At 49.2% G+C, this 22,369-nt stretch overlaps 1 protein-coding gene across 1 annotated transcript in view; it reads right to left on the bottom strand.

The window, feature by feature from the left end:
• The window catches only part of SCD5 (stearoyl-CoA desaturase 5), a 137,730-nt gene that overhangs the window by 37,989 nt on the left and 77,372 nt on the right, over nucleotides 1-22,369 (bottom strand). The window contains exon 2 of the mRNA XM_044224663.1: nucleotides 19,017-19,147. Within this exon, the coding sequence (XP_044080598.1) occupies nucleotides 19,017-19,147 (131 nt within the window). The remainder of the gene's footprint in view (nucleotides 1-19,016; nucleotides 19,148-22,369) is intronic.

The following is a 22,369-nucleotide window of genomic DNA, read 5'->3' as shown; positions in this document are numbered from 1 at the left end:
GAAAGTAGTCTGAAAACAGAAATAAGCCCTTTAAAAAAACAGAAAGGAAAGGTCATTGTGTTCAGGCCTCAGTCACGTTCTCAGTAGCAACCAGCCGGTTCACACCTGCTGGCTTCATCCTGCGATGAGAAAGGGAGTGGTTTTATTCTCAAAATTCTAGCAGTTTCTTCAACCCAACGGGGATTCATTGAGTTTTTGGTTTCTTGGGCTCACCCAATGCTGCCGGAAGCCTCCCCAACCTTGTCTACCCAACACCACCCCTGGAAGCTTCTCAAGCGGTTTCACTCTCGGGGACCAGGACAGAGGGAGGAGGTAGACAGGCCGTAAGAGTCAGGAGCTCGACTTTGAATACAAAAAGAGAAGAGAGGTTCCTGGCTGTGCACGCAGGGCAAGAACCGCAGCCAGGCTTGCTGGGTAAGAACGAGGTCTGTGGGTCCCGGAGCACTTGGACACGGTGGCCGGAAAGAGCCAAAGTGTTTATTCCACAGTCACAGAGTCTGGGGTCGGAAAGGAATGTCCAACGCTGGCGAAGACCCTCGCAGCCCAAGGGCCGATCTGTTCCTTTGCGTCCATGTACTGGGATGTCCCTACGAACGCCGCGGGACGGGGGATGCTCTGCCCCAGTTGCAGACGCCACATGAAGGCTCAGCCAACGTGTACTCGAGCCTGTGGGTGTGTCGGGACAGTGACCGCAGAGACGCGGCCTCCCTCCGCTCTCGGCTCGCGTGCTGGGCGCCAAGGTCCCTCCCTCCTCCTCCGGATCCCGAGGGAGCGCCTGTCACGGACGCGCGCCTGTCCCTCGCTGAAAGGCTGCCCCGGCCTTCGCCGCTGCGCAGTTCTCTGAAAACCCTGAGCAGAGGGTCCCGAGTGTCCCCACAGTTCGGCTGAGGACGGCCACAGCGGCCGGGGGACGGCGAGGACGGGTCGGAGCGAGATGCTTGCTGGGGCCTCTGCAGACGCCTTCCCCACCGGGGCCGCGGGGCTGCAGCGCTGGGACGGCGCCGGGCCTGGGCCACTTTCCGACCGGCTGAGCCCAGGACCGAGCCCGGGACACTCCACGGGATTCAGAACCTTCCGCTCCTGATTGTGTTTTTACTGCGAAAGCCGAGTCCGAGGGAACGTGGCTCCAACCACGGGGCAGAAGCTTCAGGAGCTGGCTCGTGTCATCTCGGGACCGACCCTGTGAAGCCCGCACGTCCGCGACCCCGCGGCCCTCGGTCCCCACGACCGCGTCCGCGCTCAGCGCCGCGGGGGGCAGCGGTGCAGCCTGGGGTGGCGGCCGGCGGCTCCCACGGCAGCGCTGGCCCCACGGCCGGGTCGCTCACCCGCGTCGTGTTATGCGATGTTCAGTGTTAACAAAAATAAATGAAAACTCGGTTCTCCCGGTGAGAGAGGGACGCTGTCCCACACCGTGCCGGCAACGGGCTGCCCGTATGAAAGCGTTAAAACTGTGCCTGTCCTCAACGCTGTGGCCTGTTCTCTACGATGTGTCCGAAGAAGACGACCCCGTTGTGTGCGGAGACTCAACCGCCAAGATGCTCACCGCAGCGACCCTGGACAAACCTGAACTTCCACGTGACAGGATTTCACTGAGGACCTTGTGACGTATTAACGGAATTCGGTTCGCGCGCGTGTCACAGAAAGCTTCTAGAGAGAAATGTCAGGAAAGAAGCCTTCGGGTCACCTCGGTGGGTGAGACTGGGAGGGAGGACACGAGGAGAACCACTTCTCCATTCTACCGCATACTCTGAAGTTTCTAACAAAAGCATCTGCTGGGTTTGACTTAAAAGCCAGTTAACAAAAGGACATTGTACTGTAGACATGAAGACATGAAAGGGAAAGCGGTTAAATGAGAAGCAGTTTTCAAGAACGGTAAGTACAATTTCAACAAAAACGTGTGTGTGAGCCCAGGACAAATGAAGGAAGCATGTGAGCCCACCTGCTTACAGAGGATTTCCCTAGGAAGTGGGATGGGGGGTGATCTTTACATTTTTTCTTTTAGGGGCACCTGGGTGGCTCAGATGCTGAAGCGGCTGCCTTCGGCTCAGGTCATGATCTCAGGGTCCCAGGACAGGGCCCCACGTCAGGCTCCCAGCTCGGGGGGAGCCTGCGTCTCCCTCTCCCTCTGCCGCTCCCCCTGCTTGTGCTCGCTCTGTCTCTGTCTCTGTCTCTCTCTCAAATAAATAAATTTTAAAAAAATCTTTAAAATTTTTCTTTCAGTTGGCTTGCATTTTCTAAATTTTTATAACAAACAAGCTTGTCTTTGGTCATATGGGGTAAACAGATTTTTAAAAACATTTCTATCTCCTGGGACGCCTGGGTGGCTCAGTTGGTTGGACGACTGCCTTCGGCTCAGGGCGTGATCCTGGAGTCCCGGGATCGAGTCCCACATCAGGCTCCCAGCTCCATGGGGAGTCTGCTTCGCTCTCTGACCTTCTCCTCGCTCGTGCTCTCTCTCACTGTCTCTCTCTCTCAAATAAATAAATAAAATCTTTAAAAAAAAAAAAAAATTTCTATCTCCTGCATCAAAACCGCCCAGCTTCTGCCGTCCGACCGTGTCCGGAGAACGTCCAGGACAGAGTGAGATTCAGCGAGCACTCCAGTCAGGCCCACCTCTGTCCACGGCTCTTCCTCCACCTTTTTTCCTATTAGCACGCATCAACGCGTCACACCAAATCCAGTACGACGGTGCCCTTCCCAAAACGCACCCTGCGTCTTGTACCTTTAACACTTCACTCTCCATCGTAGGCCACATCCCTAACCAGGGTCCCGGCTGAGACCGTGGAAATGGAAACTGATCCTGTGCTGAAGTTTCTCCACACGCACAGCCTCTGGGGGTGACCCTGGACTTGAGCACAGGTCATCAGTCTCGAAAGCCCCACGGAAGCAGATTCTGAAGCGCCTTCTCCCAACTTCCTTTTATGTTCAAAGTAAATTCTTGAATCCCACCCTCTAAGATGGCGAGAGGGGACCCTGTCTTTTGAGGCCCTCACCGTTCCCACCTCGTAGCAAGAGGAGGGCCTCCAGCTTGTCCTACGGAGCAGCTCTGAGGCAGGGTCACCGACCGGCCGGCTGCCTTCCCCCAGCCTGGCTGCAGGCAGATGTCCGCGGCCGACCAGGCACCGCTGTGGTCACGCTGTCCTTAGACCGGCGACTCAACACTCCAAAAGGGGACACTTACCAGGCGGCCTCAGAAAGCTGCCAAAGGGAATTCCACTGCTGCCCACGATACACCTTTGTTTCCAGTCGGTAGTGAAACACCAGCTGGGGCCAACATGTCAGCTCCAACGGCAGATGTTAGAGGAGAGAGAAAGCGTGTGTGTGTGCGTGTGTGCGCGTGTGTGCGTATGTGTCTTGTGAATGAGCAGCTTCCTGTCTGGAAAAAGTCATTCTGTCAAGGGGGTCAAAGAAGAGAAGCCATTGCTGCCTCCACTCTTTGGGGCCATAAAGCTCATCTGAAGTAGACTTGGTCTCAGTCTCTCGACTCCGAATTTATTCTCCTCCAGTTCAGATGCCAACGCTGCACTTTTCAAACAGTGAAGAACATCCCGTGCTTTCCCCATTGTTCATACCGGGCCAGTACTGATATCCCTCCAGATAACACTGACAATCCGCGAGAAGGGCCCGGAAAGTCCCAAGAGGGCCTGGCAGGAGTCTATAGCACCTGGCAAACTGGAGCTTCCAGAAAGCAAGTCCCCACCTGCTCCCCAGCCTTCCTGTGGCGCTCGGCCTGGGGCGGTGCTGTAAGCTGGGAAAGGGCTGAGCGCCCGCCTCAGGGATGTGAGAAGTGTTTGCAGATAAAACTTCAAGATTAAGAAGACAGAAAGGGGCGTTTTGTGGTTTCTTTTATTACTCCGTTGTTTAGGTCTCTTGCAACAGGGAACACCTTTTTAGCACATGTTTTAAAAATGGCTTGGGTAGCCTTGGCAGACGAGTTTGCCTCCTGTGAAACTTTTCAATTGGACTTTGGGAGGTATTTTCTGTCAGTGATGTTCTGGTGTCCTGAGCTGAATGTCCCTCACGCGGAGAGACAAAATTTCAGGGAAGAAAGGCCTAGAAATGAATGACAGCCTAGCAGCAAAGGGCACATCTTGCCCTCAGATCTCCTTTTTTAAACTTCACTCCCCTTTCAAAGGAGTCAGGACTCTGATGAAATGGCAGGAGTCGGGACTTGCACAAGGAAAAGTGCAAGAGGAATGTGATATATTTTGTTACGCCAGGAGGTAAAGAACTGCTCAAAAAATGATGGGCTTGGGTCAAAAAGGGACAGGGGAGCCCATCTGTAGTGCCTTGCACTGAACAAACTGGGATAATATGATGATAATTTGGGGCATTAAGATGAATAATAATAATGGATTTAAAACCATGTAATACATTAAGAGTCCATGAGCCCATAATAGATAGACAGACAGACAGACAGGCAGGCAGAAGAAATGATGGGGTGAGAAAATCACTGTTTCGTAGATGCCACGGCAATGACTGATTCCCGGAAGAATCACCCCTGTACACTGAAACTACTGGGTAAAAGGTTGATGAAGGAAAAATATTTACACAGGCTCATGGTATCTCGGCATAAATTACTTATTAATTACAAAAGGAAAAGTGGTCATCTTATGGGAGAAACTGGGTAAACACCACCTTAACTAAGTGATCAAAGTTCATTCCACCTACAATGGCGGAATGATGAAGAGCTACCACGTGCCTCTTCCTTGACGTTCAGGACACAAGAGGAGTAATGCAGCATTCCCAGCAAAAACGCACAGAACGTAGGTGGGGGAAACACGAGCAAGGCAGAACGGGGGCATTCTACAAAATAACTGATCTGCGGATTTCAAAAATGTTAAAGTCCGAAAGACAAGGCAAGACCGAGGAACTATTCCAGGTGGAAGGAGACCAAAGGGGCATCGCAACTCATTGTAAGGCAGGATGCTGAATTGTAAGGCCAGTATCCTGGACGTAGCATTTTACCAGCATTTAATCCCCTGATTTTGGTCCATGTTCTATGTTGTTACAAAATGTCTTTGCCATTAGGACCTACATAGAAGTATTTGGGGATGAAAACACGTGACATCTTTAGCTTATTCTTAAATGGTTCAGAAATCGTCACGCCGAAGAACACACACACACGGAGAGAGTAGAAGAATGAAGCTTGTGAGGCCGAATGTCAACAGCCCGTGATTCTGGTGAAGGGTACACAGGGTCCCTCGTCCATTTTGGCAAGTGTTTTGTAAGCTCAAGATGATTTCAAAATAAAGAATTAAAACTTAAAAAAAAATGTCAAGGGCATCTTTCTTTAAAAATTTCAGATTTTCGGGCGCCTGGGTGGCTCAGTGGGTTAAAGTCTCTGCCTTCGGCTCAGGTCATGATCTCAGGGTCCTGGGATCGAGCCCCGCATCGGGCTCTCTGCTCCGCAGGGAGCCTGCTTCCTCCTCTCTCTCTCTGCCTCTCTGCCTACTTGTGATCTCTGTCTGTCAAATAAATAATAAATAAAATCTTTTTTAAAAATTTCAGATTTTCGCCTTCCCTTGAATGTCTGCGTCACGACTCTTGCTCAGGCTTTTGTCCGACTCCTCCTGCCTCTAGTCCTTTCCCCCGTGCAATACACCTGGTACGCCGTGACCTTCCTCCTCACAGTCATACTCCCCAAATACCTACCCTCTTGCTTATTACCCAACAACCTCTCTGTACTACTTTTCTCATCACGTCTAAACATTGGCCCTTCTTGACAGTCAAAAAGCTTCAACTGGTCTGATCATCCTTATCTTCCCACTTTGTTTATTCTTTAATTTGGCAAATATTTACTGACTGTTGGTATGTGCCAGGAGATAAGGACCAGGACAACCAAGGCTCTGCCTCAAGGAATATATATTGTATGGAGAAGACAAACGTAAAGCTAATGGAGTCAACATAAATAGAATTAATTCAGATTGAGGTTAGTGCTGTGTAGCAAACAGACGTGGGGGGTAACAAGGGGACAGCGAGCAAAGACTTTCTAATCAGGTAATTGGAGTCTGGGAAGAGCTGGGGCATGGGTGGGGGGCAGGGTGGAGTGTGAAAGGGCGTGGAGGAGGAGGCTGGGGAGAAGGGGGCCACGTGGACCAGAGGGAAGGACTGGGCATGGTCCAGGAACTAGGACACCAGTGTACAAGGTGTGCGGGGGCAGGGCGAGAGTGAAGTCTGGGAAGCATCGTGTCAATAAAGAAAGTGTCTGAGGACACACGGGCGGCTCAGTCGGTTAAGCGACTGCCTCCAGCTCAGGTCATGATCCTGGGGTCCTGGGATCGAGTCCCGCATCAGACCCCCTGCCCAGCGGGAAGCCCGCTCCTCCCTCTGCCTGCTGCTCTCCCTGCCGGGGCTCGCTCTCTCTGACAAATGGATAAATAAAAATCTTTAAAAAAAAAATGTATCTGGTCTTCGTCCCTGGTCGTTCCTGGAACACAGCTTCAAAAACCCCTGGAATTTCCCGAGTGATAGAGCTTCTTCACTACGCCAGTGTGCCCCCGGGGAGCTTCAGGATCAGGCTGGCCACTGGAGGGACCCAGCACGTGACTAGAGGGTCAGCACTTTTCTGGGGGAGGAGACCTTCAGGCTGACATCAGTCCTGGGGGCAGTGATTTAATCAACCACGTCCATGGAATGAAATGCCACTGCAAACTCTGGACACCGGCTTGAAGGAGCTTTTTGGCTGACTGAGGCGCCGATCTGCAGGGCCGGGGGCACAGCTTGGTTCTGCCGGGAGAGGGCATCGCGGCTCTGCTGAAGGATGCTCAGACCTGGTCCCCAGTGTCTCTCCCTTTGCGCTGGTCCACATATCCTGTATCATTAAGGCTCTGATAGTAATATCAGAATGAACACTCCCTTGCGTTCTGAATTGTCCTAGTGAATTCTCGAGCCCGAGGGAACTGTGGGGCTTGCAGCCAGTCAGTCAGAGGTACGAGGGGCCGGGAGACCCTACTTGCAGCTGGTACGTGAAGCGGAGGCCGTCGGGGGAGGCTGCGGTTCACGGGACTGGACGGCAGCTCAGGGGGTCAGTGTGGAAACCACGGTGAGCTGCGCCTGGCGTGGAAGCACCGGGACGCAAACGCCGGACGCTGCGGGCCTCGGCGACCCTGACAACGAGGCTGGATTTCACTCCAAAGGCAATGCTAAGCCACTGGAAGATTCTCTTTTCCTCGCTGGGGAGTGGCTTAATTTTCAGTGAGTCCTGTCCGCAGTAAGGCGAGGGGCAGGTGCCGAAGGAGAGAGACTTGATGAGGCAGGAGACGGTGGTGGCGTCACGGAGGGCGGCCCAGGTGAGCAGGGGCACGGCACGACCTAGCAAGCAGAACCCGAAGACGCTGGCTGAGAGATTGGCACAGGGGGTGACGAGGGAAACGGAGAAATCCTGAAAGACGCCCAGATTTCAGGCCTCATTGTGGGGAGACGGTAGGGTCACAACTTAGGTTTGGGGCACACTGATTTGGGGAGGCTTTAGAGACACCCAGTGAGAGACGTCATTCAGGCAGCTGTGTTTAAAACAAGTGACAGCGCGGGGCGCCCGGGTGGCTCGGTGGGGTAAGCCGCTGCCTTCGGCTCAGGTCATGATCCTGGGATCATGGGTCCTGGGATCGAGTCCCGCATCGGGCTCTCTGCTCGGCGGGGAGCCTGCTTCCCCCTCTCTCTCTGCCTGCCTCTCTGCCTGCTTGTGATCTCTCTCTGTGTGTCAAATAAATGGGTAAAATCTTTCAAAACAAAACAAAACACAAAAAAAACAAGCGACAGCAGTTTGCAGTCAGCTTCGACCTCAGTCGGACTGATTTCCGACCGTGCAGGGATCCCTCACGATGTGCCACGATCATTCCTCTCTCCCCACCTTTGCCACTGTGCTTCCCTCCTGTCCCCTTCTTCCAGGCCTGCACAAATCCTTCTCAGCTTTCAAGATCCAGTTCAAAACGCCCCCTCTGCACTAGGTTTTATCCTAGTACACGAAGCCATATGTCAGAATGAAGCGTCTTAACTCCTACTGTCTTGTAAGAGGCCCCTTTTTCACACAGTGTCGCTTTATTAGCCACTATTAGCCAGTCCCATCAGATCACAAACTCCTTATGCAAGGGTCACTTCTTATACATCTCTTGTATTCCTCACAAGCACATAAGGGTTTATGCACCTTTAAATTAAAAAGGACTTAACTAGAGATTTACACAAAACGCCTTAGAAGAGTCAACAGGAGAAGGTGAAGATAATCAAATGTGTCTGTCTTCTAAAGAGTCTAAAAGCAAGGCTAGAAATTCCCGCTGGCAAGTGAAACTCTACATTTTACTATTAGTTCAAACTGTGGATTCAATGGCTCTTGAGGCTGTCGCATCTTCGGAGCATTACCAAGCTCGTGCAACAGCGTCCCCGAAACCCTCCTGTGACAGGAGCTCTGGCGGCACTCGCAGGAACAGGGACAGGGCTGCTGAAGCCTGAACTCTGATAAACAAGGACAAGAGATGAAAAACAGCTCCGTGTCTCATGGGAGGGAGGGAGCGTAGGCGAGAGCTCGTGGGAGGCCCCAGCGGAGCTGCGAGATCTGATGTCATTCAGCATCTTCATTAACACTGCACGCAAAGCGGACACATTATGTTAATAACGTCGTTTGGTGGTTACAGATTAGGGGGTGCCGCAGGCATCACTGAGGACAGAGAAATAACACAGACGGATCTAAAGAGGTTGGAAACAAGAGCAGAAATGATCACAGCGAGATCTGATTTAGGAAAAATGCAAATGAAGGCAGCTGGGAGAGAAGGCATCCAAAATGCAAAATAATCAGTGGGTTGGAAACCTAGAAAGCGCAACGTGGAGTGTCTGGCAGGAAAGCAGTGAGAGCCCGGAGTGAAGAGGGACAGCTCGGAGCTGGCTCGGCCGGAACGGTCGGGGCAGGTCCGGGAAGAAACCGCGCGCCAGCGAACCGCATGGCAACGCCGTGTCCTTGGACACCTCCGTGCAGTTTTGGAGCCGACGTGGGAGAGAAACAAAATCAAGCCAGACAGCGGGGCCTCAGTTTCTTCAGTTATCAGACAAGGGATTAGACTCTGCTTCCGAGGGCCCCTGGCGCCAACCCTCCGGTGGGTTCTAAGAGAGGAAGCAAGTGGGGCAGAGAAGGGGCATGGCTTCCCGGGCGCCGGGTCTGAGTGCCCCTCCCGAGATCTCCCCTATGAATAGCAGGCAGAAGGATACACTTGGCTTGAAAACATATTTCAGATTCTAGACTGACAGGCCTGCGTGGGTGATTCATCATAGACAAGTACTGGGAGCTCGGGCGGCCCAGTGGGTTAAGTGTCTGCCTGCGGCTCAGGTCATGGTCTCAGGGCCCTGAGATTGAGCCCCGTGTCAGGCTCCCTGCTCAGCCAGGAGTCTGCTTCTCCCCCTCTCTCTGCCCTCCACCCAACCTGTGCTCACTCACTTGGGCTCTCTCTCTTTCAAATGGATAAATAAAATCTTTAAAAAAAAATGCAAGTGTTACGTTCCTTCAATAGAGGTGTGGAGCCAAATGAACATATAAAATCTGACAGCTGTATGTTTACAAAATACCTCTGCTTTACTAAGTACTTCTTGGAATAAAAACTCTGTGTGCCTTTAAAGCATATACTTTTTTAAAAAAAAAGATTTTATTTATTTATTCATGAGAGACACAGAGAGAGAAAGGCAGAGGGAGAAGCAGGCTCCCCACTGAGCAGGGAGCCTGATGCGGGACTTGATCCCAGGACCCTGGGATCATGACCTGAGCCCAAGGCAGCCACTTAACCAACTGAGACACTCAGGCGCCCTAAAGTATAGAACTTTTTGTTTATAAAGCCTGGGTCACCTTGCATTGCTTAGGAAGAGCTCATTGTACCAAGGGCGAGATCCACGTGAAGAGCCTCTGGTCCATTTGGGGTTAGGCTCCCCCGGGAGGCAGACTGGCCCTTGGATTGTGTGCCCATCTACAGGAGGATGCCCTCTGCTCAGCCCAGCTCGGGCAAGCACATGTTCATTCCCTCGACATGCATTTCCACGGTGGTTTCACTCGTCTCCCCAGCTTTCACTGACCAAGGTCCACAACGGGAAGGAAGGGAAGCATCACGGCACCTCCGCCTTCCACGGTCCGTTTTGGCCGGTGGGAACTCCTGCCCGGTGAGCGCAGGCAGAGGACCTGAGCCTCCTGTGCCTCTGGAGTTTCTCTCTCTCTGTGTCTCCCCTCCCATGTGGGCCACATCGGGGGAGGAGCAACTGCCCCTAGTGAGGAGGCACAGAGCCGCAGAAAGGCTCTGGTAACTCCATAAATCACCATCATCATGAACAGAGTTGTTGCTCGAAGACCACGGACCTGTTTTTCCTTCCCACGTGACTCTAAGACCTGCCCAGGAGGGCAGGCCACTGTGAAGGAGACAAGGTGAGGCACAGTGTTCGAGCATCTTGCAAAAGCAGGGCGAGAAGCCTTGTCAGGGCCTCAGGAGTGGGGCACTCTTGGGACTTCCCGTTTACACCAGAAGGAAACCAACAACCACGACACAACCTGAAAGAAGAAGGCGAATCTGTTCCTCACGTGCGGAAGAGAAGCTGTGCCTCCGAAGCTTTGGCTCAGAAGGATCCCAGATCTTTGGCTGCAGTTAGGAGGAAGGTGGCCCACACTGGGACAGGTCTCGGCAGAGACAGCTACAGCCAGCAAGGAGAGCAGCCCTGGGGTTAAGCCTGCAGGAAGCATTCCGAGCTTTCATTCTCCTACCCAGTTGTCCCCAGGACTGCTGCCAACACCAAGGCTGGGGCTGGTCTGCAGTCCTGAATCTGGCACACCTCCAGGGTCTCCTGACCGTGGACTGCGGCTTAAGTGCATCACTGAGACATCTGCCGCCAGGTTGCTCCCCCACCTAAAATTCCGCAGCGCCTTGCTACGGCGTATAAGACAGTATCCACACTCCGTGCTTCGCCTGACGGAGCTCTGCACTGACGTGGAACCTGCCCCGCCCCGTAACCGCTTCTACAACCATCTCCCATACCTATGTGGACCAGTCACACCCACCACCTGTCTTGTCTGGGAATGCACCATACTAGTTCCCATCTTTACTCTGGCCCCTCCTTCCATCTGGATTATTCTTCCCCTACCAGCAGCGTCCCGGCTCTCCCGGTTTTAATGTCAGTGCCTGGGGGAGGGCATCTCTCACCATCCTCTGAAGCAGCCACCTCCCTCCACTCTGTCACGTCGCTGTGGTTAAATGCTTCATTCTTTTCTCTCTCTGCACAACTTTGCTTATTCATTTGCTTACTTGTTGATTTGCTCTCTCCCCACTGAAATATATACTCTGTGAGGACAGAGACCTGTCCGTCATGTTCTACAGTGACTGGAACAGTGCTTAGCCCCTCTCTTTGTCGAAAGAAAGGAAACACAGACACTTGATCCCTGGAGAAGCATCAGAACAATGGAGCATTGCAGTGAGAGGGTGACCTCTGGAGTCGGGCTGCCTGAACTTAAATTCCCCTTCTGTCCCTTCTGTATGTCCTTGGACAGGTTACATAGCCTCTTTTTTCCCCACTGTCTCACCTATTAAATGAGGAAGATAACAGTCTCCACCTTTTCAGGGTATGTCAGAAGACTATGTAAAGCTCTTAGGGAAGTGCTGGTATGCAGTTAGCACTAGGTCATTGTTTTGTTTTGTTGTGGTGGTAATTATATACATGCCAAAGTTCATGGTCCATGACCGTGCGATTTACTTGACCTATTAATATGTCAATTTTGGTCCACTGAAAAATCACATGGTACCTTCCACTTTCTGGCGTGAACGTAGTCCATCGCTCCCATCCTTGCAACAGCAAAAAAAAGCCAAATGAACTGAAAATCAACAACTCTTTTCCATCCATCAGAGAATTGAGATCGTAGGGCAAACTGCTGCCCTGAAACCAGAGAGATAAATGGGCAGTTGCAGAGAAGCACTGCAGACCAAGAGCGAGAGTCCGCAGCTAGTTCCAGGACGGGCAGCCTGTAATCGGGGAACTGCTGAAGTCTTGGTGTGGACAAGCTGGAGAGTTAAAAAAAACGGGGACCAGTGCCAGGGAGCCCCAACTCGCATAAATGTTAACTCCAAGAGTCGTATCAGGTTCTCACTGAGAAAAATCTTCTGTTCTCCCAGCAGGTGGAGGAGAAACACCATCATTCTGAAATACATGGAGCTCTCTGTTCTCTTCCCAAGATCTATCCTCAAGAGAAACTATTTTGTTGGATCCCAATCAACCAGAGTTTTACAAAAGCCTAAGGGCCCCAGGGAAGGGAAATAAATACTCACCCCAGACTCACAGACTGAGACCGAATCATAAGACCATAGAGTTCCCCCACATCCCCATGTCTACACTGTCCTCTAGGACACTAGAGGAGATTTAAGCCCTTGACACCACAGCTACAGCACACTGTAAGCACACAGCCTAATTCCTAGCCAGATAAACATAAAACCTCACTCTACAGCCCTATTGCCTCAGTTCCTTTTACCTAGTACATCACGCCCAGCTCTCAACAAACAATTGCAAAGAATGCTAAAAGGCAAAAAAATACCACCTAAAAAAGAAAAATCAAGCATCAGACCTCGATGCGGATATGGCAGTGATGTTGGAATGATCGGACTGAATTCTAGAACAATTATGATTAATATACTAATAACCTTAAAAGAAAAAGTAGACGACATGAAAGAACAGATGGTTACTATAAACAGTAATGGAAACTCTAAGAAAAGACAAAAGAAAAATGCTAGAAGTCAGAAAATCTGTAACAAATGAAGAATGTCTTTGATGGGCTCACCAGTAGACTGGACATGGCTAAGGAAAGAATCAGTGAGCTTGAAGATATATAAATATAACTTCCCAAACCTAAATGCAAAAAGAAAAGATGAAGCGGAATATGTAGAAACCATAGGGCAGTTATAACAGGTGTACCAATGTGTAATTGAAGCACCAGAAGAAGAAACAAAGAGAGAGAAAAGACGGAACAAACAGCAGAAAAATATTTGAAGTAATAATGACTGAAATTTTTCCAAAATTAAAGACAGACACCAAACCACAGATCCAGGAAGCTCAGAGAGCATCAAGAAGGATAAACAGAAAAAAAAAAAAAGTCTAGGGGCACCTGGGTGGCTCAGTGGGTTAAAGCCTCTGCCTTCAGATCCGGTCATGATCTTAGGGTCCTGGGATCGAGTCCCACATCGGGCTCTCTGCTCAGCAGGGAGTCTGCTTCCTCCTCTCTCTCTGCCTGCCTCTCTGCCTACTTGTGATCTCTGTCTGTCAAATAAATAAATAAAATATTAAAAAAAAAAAGTCTCCACTTAGGCATATCATACTCAAACTGCAGAGAATCAAAGGCAAAGAGAAAATAATGAAAAAAGCCAGAAGGGAAAGAAAACCTTCCCGATAGTGGACAAGTGTAGGAATTACAGTAGGTATCTCCTAAGAAACTTGCGAGTTGGTATCTCATTGTGGTTTTGAGGTGCACTGGGTGGTATATGTAATTAATGAATCATTGAACACTACATCAAAAACTAATGATATACTATACAGTGGCTAACTGAATATAATAAAAAATAATAATAAAAATAAAAGAACAAATGAAGGACAATAGATTCTAGTTGCCCCAAATAAATTTGAATTCCTAAAGATAAAAAAAAGAAACATGCAAGTAAGAAGAAAGTGAAATAAATTATTTAATATATGTTGGGGAAAAAAACCAAACCCTCGAAACCTAGAATTCCATACCCAACAAAGTTATTCACTGAGAGTAAAAGAGAAATAAAGACTTTCTCAGACAGGGGTACCTGGGTTGGTCAGTCAGCTAAGTGCCTTTGGCTCAGGTCATGATCCCAGGGTCCCGGGATCAAGTCCCACATCAGGTCCCTGCTCAGTGGGGAGTCTGCTTCTGTCTCTCCCTCTGCCCTTCCTCCCCACACATGCTATCTCTCTCAACCAAATAAATAAAAGAAATCTTCAAAAAAAACTTTATCAGACAAACAAAAATTGAGGGAATTTGTTACCAGTAGACCTGCCTTGCAAGACATGGAAGTTCTTTTGAGAGATGGAACATGGGAGTGGTTAGACACCCAGATCGACCTAAAGAAAGAAGAGCATTAGAGAATGAATAAATGAAAGTAAAATGAAATCTTCAATTTTTCCTATTCTATTAAAGATTTTACTTATTTTAGAGAGGGAATGCACACACATGCAGGCAGGGTGTGGGTTGGGGGTGAAGGGCAGAGGCAGAGAATCTCAAGTAGACTCTGCGCTGAGCATGGTGCCTGAGACAGGGCTTAGTCTCACCACCCTGAGATCATGACCTGAACCCAAACCAAGAATCAGACACTTAAATGACTGAGCCACCCAGGTGTCCCCTTCACTTTCTCTTATTCTTAACCAATCTAACAGATAGCAGTGTGTTCAGAATAACAATAATAGCAACAATGTATTCAGTGATTCTAGCTTAATGACAGCAATGAATAGCAGACAGGAAGGAGGAACTGGGAATGCTCTGTTACAAGGTTGCTGCACTAATGGGAAATGCTATCATGTTATTTGAAACTGGCTTTGGGTTAGTTGTAAATGTATACTGTGACATCTAGGACAACCACTACCCAACTGTAAAAAGAAGTAGAGCAGATATGCTAAAAGGAAAGAGAAAACAGAATTGTGTAAAATGTGAAGTTAAAACCAGGGAAGATGGAGAAAAGGTACAAAGAACAAGGGCAATGAGTAGCAAACAGAAACACAGTCGACGTGAACCCAACTATATGAGTAATCACTCTGAGTATGAATATTTTAAATAAACCACTTAAAGGACAGGATGTCACAGTGGGTAAAACAAGGACCAATTCTAAGTTGTTCACAAATCACAGGGCTGGACATCACCCAAGAACACCCATGGTGAGCCTGGAGGGTCCCCGGCCCGAGGGTCAGGAGATTGGTTTCAGTCTGGTCTGTCCACCGAGCAGCCGTGTGACCTTCCACTAGTCATGGACATTCTCTGGCCTCTCTTCACCCTTCTTTTACCTTTTATTGCAAAATAAGAGGACTTGGACTAAATCCCTTAACCTCCTTTCCAGTTCAAAATCCAGATCCTGGGTACCAGGATGTGATGAGAAACGTGGGCAGGCATAGAGGAAGCTGCAGCCGCTAACAGGCGTTTTTGCAGAGTTCGTGAGGGCCCAGCTGCAGCCAGAAGGGCTGCTGCATGAATGCAAGAGCAGAAACCCAAGTCTGGCTACTGCCTGTGAAAACCGAACTCCTGGAGACCGATGGATGGCAGGAAAATCCTACCTGGACCTGTATTCGACTAGAAGAAAATTATAAGGAGTTTGCGAGCCACATTTTTGGTTGACTTGCACCTTACTGATCAGGGAGGAGAACGGGCCAGAGAGGAACTCAGGGGGCCTCTGCTGAACGTGAGGGATGCAGGATTTCCATAGCCCCTTATCCAGCCCCTTATCCAGCCCCTTATCTAGCATTCCTGGCCCATTATAATCTTTTATTTTTTTTAAGATTTTATTTATTTGAGGTGCCTGGGTGGCTTAGTGGGTTAAGCCGCTGCCTTTGGCTCAGGTCATGATCTCAGGGTCCCTGGGATCAAGCCCCGCATCGGGCTCTCTGCTCAGCGGGGAGCTTGCTTCCTCCTCTCTCTCTGCCTACTTGTGATCGCTCTCTGTCAAAAAAATAAATAAGGTGATATCTCATTGTGGTTTCACCTTATTTATTTTTTCGACAGAGAGCGATCGCAAGTAGGCAGAGAGAGAGAGAGAAGCAGGCTCCTGGCTGAGCAGAGAGCCCGATGGGGGGAGGGGGGTTGGAAAAGGGGGGTTGGGTTATGGACATTGGGGAGGGTATGTGCTATGGTGAGTGCTGTGAAGTGTGTAAACCTGGTGATTCACAGACCTGTACCCCTGGGGATAAAAATATACTATATGTATATAAAAAATAAAAAACTTAAATTAAAAAAATTTAAAAAAATAAATAAAATCTTTTTTTAAAAAAAGGGAAAAAAAAAGATCTTGTTGTTTTATTTGACATAGAAGAGAGACAGAGAGAGAATGCAAGCAAGAGGAGTGGGAGAGGGAGAAGCAGGCTTCTGCTGAGCAGGGAGCCCGATATGGGACTCGATCCCAGGATCCTGGGATTATGATCTGAGCCAAAGGCAGAGGCTCAACGACTGAGCCACCTGGGCGCCCCCATCATCATCTTCTGAATGATCAAAACCCCACCTTTTCCAGTATTGATCCTGTCCCATGTACAGACACGCTCTTTAGAAGAAAGAGACGAGGAAATTGCAAACGTTAAGCCCCAGTGTTAAGAAGATTGTTCTTGAAGATCTCGTTTGCAGCTTCTAACAAAAGCCCTGCTCATCTTCAAACACAGACCACCATGGCATCACTAGTCCATTTTGGCCAAAGGCATGACCACCCGGATTGAGAAAAGCACAGCAAAACCCTTGAAATGATCTTTAAAAACCCACGAGGACATCGAAGGGAAACTAAACCAATGACTCTGCATTAAATCGGGGTTGCGGGTCTGTACCCGACACGGACAGGTCATGGCGCATATTCACTCTCCCAGGCTCTTCCTACCCCGGGGTTAAGTAGTCTAAATCGACTGTATTTCTTCCCACTGACGCTGTTGTGCACCGTGTGGAAGCTGGCTGGATGCTGATCTTACAGATAACTCTAAGTGACATTGTTAGAAACCCCACACCCACGAAGTACTGACATTTCCATCGGGGCATTGTAGGAATTCTAATATTCCACTAAATGGGAGGCTGGAGGAAGGCAAGGATCGTGACTGTGTTTGCTAATCATTACACCCACTGTGCCTAGCTCAGTGCCTGGCGTATAGTAGAGGCTCAATGAACATTTGTTAAATGAATGAAAAAAAAATCCACTGCAAATGTGGGCCTGAAAGAAGTATGCATCATTCAAATTTGATGATTTCTAAACATATTTTTTAAAAGTATTCATTTTTCATCTCTTTACAAGCTATCACTGAGCACCTTTGTCATGGCAGGCACTGAAACAGAAAGATGAATGAGACAGGATGCCAGTTCTCATAAAGAAGAGGGGGCCAATATTAGTGAGTGCAACTATAAGCTGGGCACTTTCTACTCTCTATTTCATCCTTCCAACAACCCTGTGAGGTTAACATTATTTATTTCCCTGCCCTTGTGTATACGGGACAAAGAACTACACAAAGAACTACATCCAGCAAATGACAGAGCCAAGAATTTATTTCAAGACCTGAGTGTTTCCCTCTGCGATGTACTTTCTCCCCAACGTAAAGTTAAAATCACAGTGTGATGTTCTGTTAGGTGATGTTATGTTAAGGAAACTTAGGTTATCGAAAATTGAGTTGTAAATAGTTTCCTTAGGAAAAGAGAAATAAGAATTTTATGTTCTCAATTTCAAGTTATTTATGTTGGAAAAAGTTTTTTTAATATAGAGGTGCTTTGTAACCACATCATGAGAGTGTAATTGAAGACTAGAAATAATGAATTGCTCAAACAAAACAAAACAAATGAAAATGACCAACTTCAGTCCTAAATAGCATCTAAGATCCAAGTCAATGCGTTTCTAAATGATCGTTATCATAACTCATTGATAGGATAACCAAAGCGCAACACTGAGCTAGGACGACGGAGGTCAGAATACGTGTGGGCGTCCGCATCGCCCATGGTGAGGAACAGAACACAAAGCGGAGGAGCTGCCCACAGCTCCTTTGTGTGCAACAGCTTTTCCCTGGGACCCTGGGACTAATTCCTAACTGCGCTTAAATCATAACCTGTAGACATCCGTAATAAGAACTCTGTTCCCTGAGCGATCTACTGTGCTGCATCCCACGTGCCTTATGAAGGCTTGAACCGCGGGAAATGAATGGGGAAATGAAATGAGGAAATGAAACCTCAGACATGAGCACAACCTGGAGGAATGCTCAGGATCAGGCTGTCTCGTGGGGACGGGAGGCCCACTGCGCAGGTGGCCACGTGGCTTGCACGGTTGAGCATCACAGATGGGCTCCTGGGTTGCCTGTTTCCCTGGACCCTAAAGCAGTTTTGAGAATCACCATCTCAGAACTCTCTGGGTGAAGATGGCGTAGGGCCCGGAATCGTCTGCATTCACGTACCAGCAGAAACTCCAAAGCAATAGTTCACACCCATCCTACCCGGATCCGAGGAGGAACTGGGGAAACAGAAATCCACAGTCAACTCAGAATCCAGCAGCTCAGAAAGTGCACAAGCTGGCGGGGAATGTTCCGCTACTAGAATAGTCCTAAAGGATACAGCCCAATCCCAGGGCTGTGAGGACCCTCCGTTACATGTTTATAGTTTCCTGCAATTCTCAATTATTCTGTATCAGCTGTGAGAGTGAAGTCATACTCTGATTTTTACAGATGAAGAAACTGGAGACAGTAAGGGGTTCGCAGCCAGCAACATCGGAGTAAGACCCAAATCCAGTCTTCCAGCGCCGTCTTCAACAGACCTCTACCATAGACGTACGGGGCGACCTCGGGGGTGTGTTTTCTAGGAGCAACAGCTGGAGAGTGGGACGCACATTTGCCTATTACTGCTTCTAACCATACAATCTGTCCAGTTCCTTGACTTCAATAAACCTTGGTTCTCATCTGTCAGTGAGGACACATACGACACCCAGCCCCTGGGGTGACTGTGAGGGTCGAGTCCAATACGCTGACAGCAGGCTCAGCACAGAACTCGGCCCTGGTTAGAGCCGGACGAATGCTGAGGGGTTTGGGCATGGGCTTTGGGCGGAGGTGTCTCTCTCCTCCTCTGTGGTTTAGTATTCCTAGGGGTACAAAGCGCCTGGGGGACATTTTGCCACATCTAAAGCTACAAGGAGACAAAAACTTGGGACAGACAGGGAATGCTTGAGGACCTGGGCCCTGAGGCTGGAATGGGGATGGCGGAATGACCACTCCACAGGGAGCAGATCTGTGCCGTCCCCACAGAGCTGTCTGTGCTGGGTCTCGAAGCCAGACGGACCCTCCATCCCCACCTGGAAAGCCATGGAGTTGGCAGCTGCCAGGAATATCCTCAGGGGCAGCTTGGCCTTGTAGGACCTGTGGCTCCACAAGCGATGGGCACCGGCTGTCACGCCCAGGGCGTTCAGGAGGAAGCAGAAGTAGGCTGCAAGACACAAGCAGGGACAATGTCAGCAAACGTCACAAGCTTCTACACAACCCAGGCTTCTTTCTCTGCACAGAAACGCTCGGGAAGCGGTGTCCGGAGAAGTGTGCAATGTGAAGGAAGAACTGATAACTTGGGGAGATGCAGCCCTTGGTGCTGATTTTCAGCCTCCCTGCACTGGGCAGATGCGGAGAGAACTTTCCTCAAGGAACCTTGACCTTTGAACATAACTTTTTCGCCATCCAACAAATCTTTTATTTGCTCATGTTCTTTGACAGTCTTGATGCAAAGTCCTCATCACATTAGTGTGTCTGTAACGCGGCCGCGCACGCCTGCTCTCCATGGTGCTGAGACTGACCTCCGTGTTGCCTCGAGATTTCTGTGCCAGGAAGAGTGTTACATAAAGACCATATTTCTAAAGGGCAGTACCATCCTCGTGGCTCCAGAGGCCTGGTTTGAGTGGAATCAGGCCTGACTTAAAAGCAGCGAGGTCTGGCTCAGGACCGGTAAGAATGAGAATAGAACGGATGGCAGGGACACCTACGATTCGGCTTCCGAAGGTCCCCTTACACCAACACCATGACCTGGAATCACAAGGATGGCCGGGTGGGGGATGTTGTTAAAGCCTGCTTAAATGGAGTGTGTTATCTGCCACCCACTTAAACGTATTATCCTTAAGCCTCATAACACACTGTGCTGTCCCACTTCACAGCTGAAAAACTGGATCTCTGAGAGTTAATCCTGCATATAAACCCAAGTCGACCTAGTTCCAAAGTCTCTGCCAAGAGACCCGGTATTGCCCTCCATGTGGCAGCGGCGGGTGGCTCTTTATACGAAGACTCGGGAGAGGTTACGAAAGCATGGTGTGGAGGGGACGCCCAGGATCCCCAAAACCACGATTCTGAGATGACCACAAGTACTCATGCTTTCACAGCAATACGCCCACACAATGCTGAACGTCTTCCTTGGATTGCCTTATGAAAAACACCTCAAATAATCCTATATGGTTTATATTTTATTAGATCCATTATACAGATGAGAAAACCAAGGCTTTTTCTTTTGTATTATGTTATGTTTGTCGCCATACTACATCATTAGTTTCTGATGCAGTGTTCCGGGATTCATTGTTTGTGCACAACCCCCAGTGCTCATGCAATCCGTGCCGTCCTTAATACCCACCGCCAGGCTCACCCACTCCCAACCCCCCCATCCCTCTGCCTTCTAAAACCCTCAGTTTGTCTCCTGGTCCACAGTCTCTCATGGCTCGTCTCCCCCTCGGATTTCCCCCCTTCATTTTCCCCTTCCTTCTCCTAATGTCCTCCATGCTATTCCTTATGCTCCACAAATAAGTGAAACCATGTGCTAATTGTCTTTCTCTGCTTGATTTACTTCACTCAGCATAATCTCCTCCAGTCCCATCCGTGTTGATGCAAAAGTTGGGTATTCGTCCGAGAAAACCAAGGCTTAAGAAGTTAACTAATTTCCCAGCGTCACAAAGCTCGGAGGTGTCTTTGCTAAGAGTCAACCCTAGTCTGTCTGAACCAAGAACAGAGCTCCTAACCTCTACACTCCACTCTGCCTCTAGGAGACACCAGCTAGGTTTTATCTTTACGTCTCTATACTCCGCCACCGTCCTTCATATTGGACCCTAACCTAAATTTAAAAGTGAGCTGCTTCCGGGCCCCTGGCACCCAGTCGTTAAGTGTCTGCCTTCGGCTCAGGTCATGACCCCGGAGTCCCTGGATCTAGTCTCCGCATCAGACTTCCTGTTTGCCGGGAAGGCTGCTTCTTCCTCCTCTACTCCCCCCTGCTTGTGTTCCCTCTCTCGCTGCTGTGTCTCCCTCTGTCAAAGGAATAAATAAAATCTTAAAAAATAAAATAAAACAAAATAAAATAAAAGTGAGCCACTTCCTTACCTCGGCAGACAACTCTAAACCAAGCTATAAGCAGGTGGGATCAGGCAGATTATCCTGCACAACTGCCCCAGTGCATGGCACACACAGGCCCCCACAAAGAACTGGCAGCAAACAAGCCATCAACTGTGGGTCCATCCCGGAACAATTGTGAACGGCTCCAGGACAGGATGCATTTGGGGAGCTCATTATAGCAGAATTACTAGGGTAACCTCAGTGTCAATATACATATTTAAAGGTAGAACCATATTACATCTCCCGAAAGTCAAGTCTACTGATCTTGGTTTCAGTCCATATTTACATGGGTCTAAAAGCAAGACTTGCCCTTGGCACTGCGATTAATCAGTCTCTGAATACATGTGGTTTTCATGAAGTTGACAAATCATTCCTTACTTGAAAGGTTAAAAACAGAAAAACAATCTGCCCATAAATCACAGAAAGTCAGAGTATATGAAAAGCTCCGGTCTTTCTTGTTGCTGTAACTTAACCGTGGTCATGAGTCTATGAAACGGACAGCTGTTTTCCATGTCATCCGTGGCCTTCATGTCTCTACATACAATTTTTTCCCAACTGTCAAGTAGTTGGGGAACAAGTGAGATCTGCAATGGAAAAATTCAATGTGACCCCGTCTCCCCAGTGGATTAAGACTCTGGACCTCGGCTGTAATCAAGTGAATTCCAAGACTCCGTGAAAGGCACTGGCCACAAAAGAATCCATCCAGTGTACGGCTCCCAGACCAGGCCTTATCACAGATGACGGCATTGTCTTGTCCTATTCGGAATCTCCGGTATTGCAGGGATCGCGTACATGGCTGGTCTGCTCTGGGCTGGAGTGGCTCCTGGTTTTGCATGGTCCTTCTTCTGGCAACAGGAATGTGGCCACGGAACCCAGGCCCGGCCTGGTGTAGAAGCCCCGACAGTAAACGCCTGACCCAGCTCTTCTCTACCTTCTTGCTCACAGACTAAAGGTCACACGCCAGGTATGACTGCAATAGTAGGGAAGGAGGCCAAGAGGGTGGGACATGAAGATAGTGAGGTGCCAACAAGAGTCTGGAGGACAGCTGCCTGCTCTAGGCTGTTAGTTGCAGCTCCCAGTTCTACGGCTCCTCTGACCCTGTGTGTCTCCTGGTATTTCTCCTCGTTACGGGAGCCAACCAATCCCTTTTTCTTACTGAAGCTAGTTTGCTCTGGATTTCTGATACTAAAATTCTGCAGAACCTCTAAGGAAGAAAGCAACCTTCTGGCCATAGCCCAAATGAAGACAAACTACAAAAACTCTGGCCTGAATATGAGGTTGTTCTATTAACAGG

The sequence above is a fragment of the Neovison vison genome, chromosome 11, assembly GCF_020171115.1.
Source record: "Neovison vison isolate M4711 chromosome 11, ASM_NN_V1, whole genome shotgun sequence".
NCBI classification, from domain to species: Eukaryota; Metazoa; Chordata; class Mammalia; order Carnivora; family Mustelidae; genus Neogale; species Neogale vison.
The sequence above is the reverse complement of the archived record's forward strand: the minus strand, read 5'-3'. Positions and strand labels throughout refer to the sequence as shown.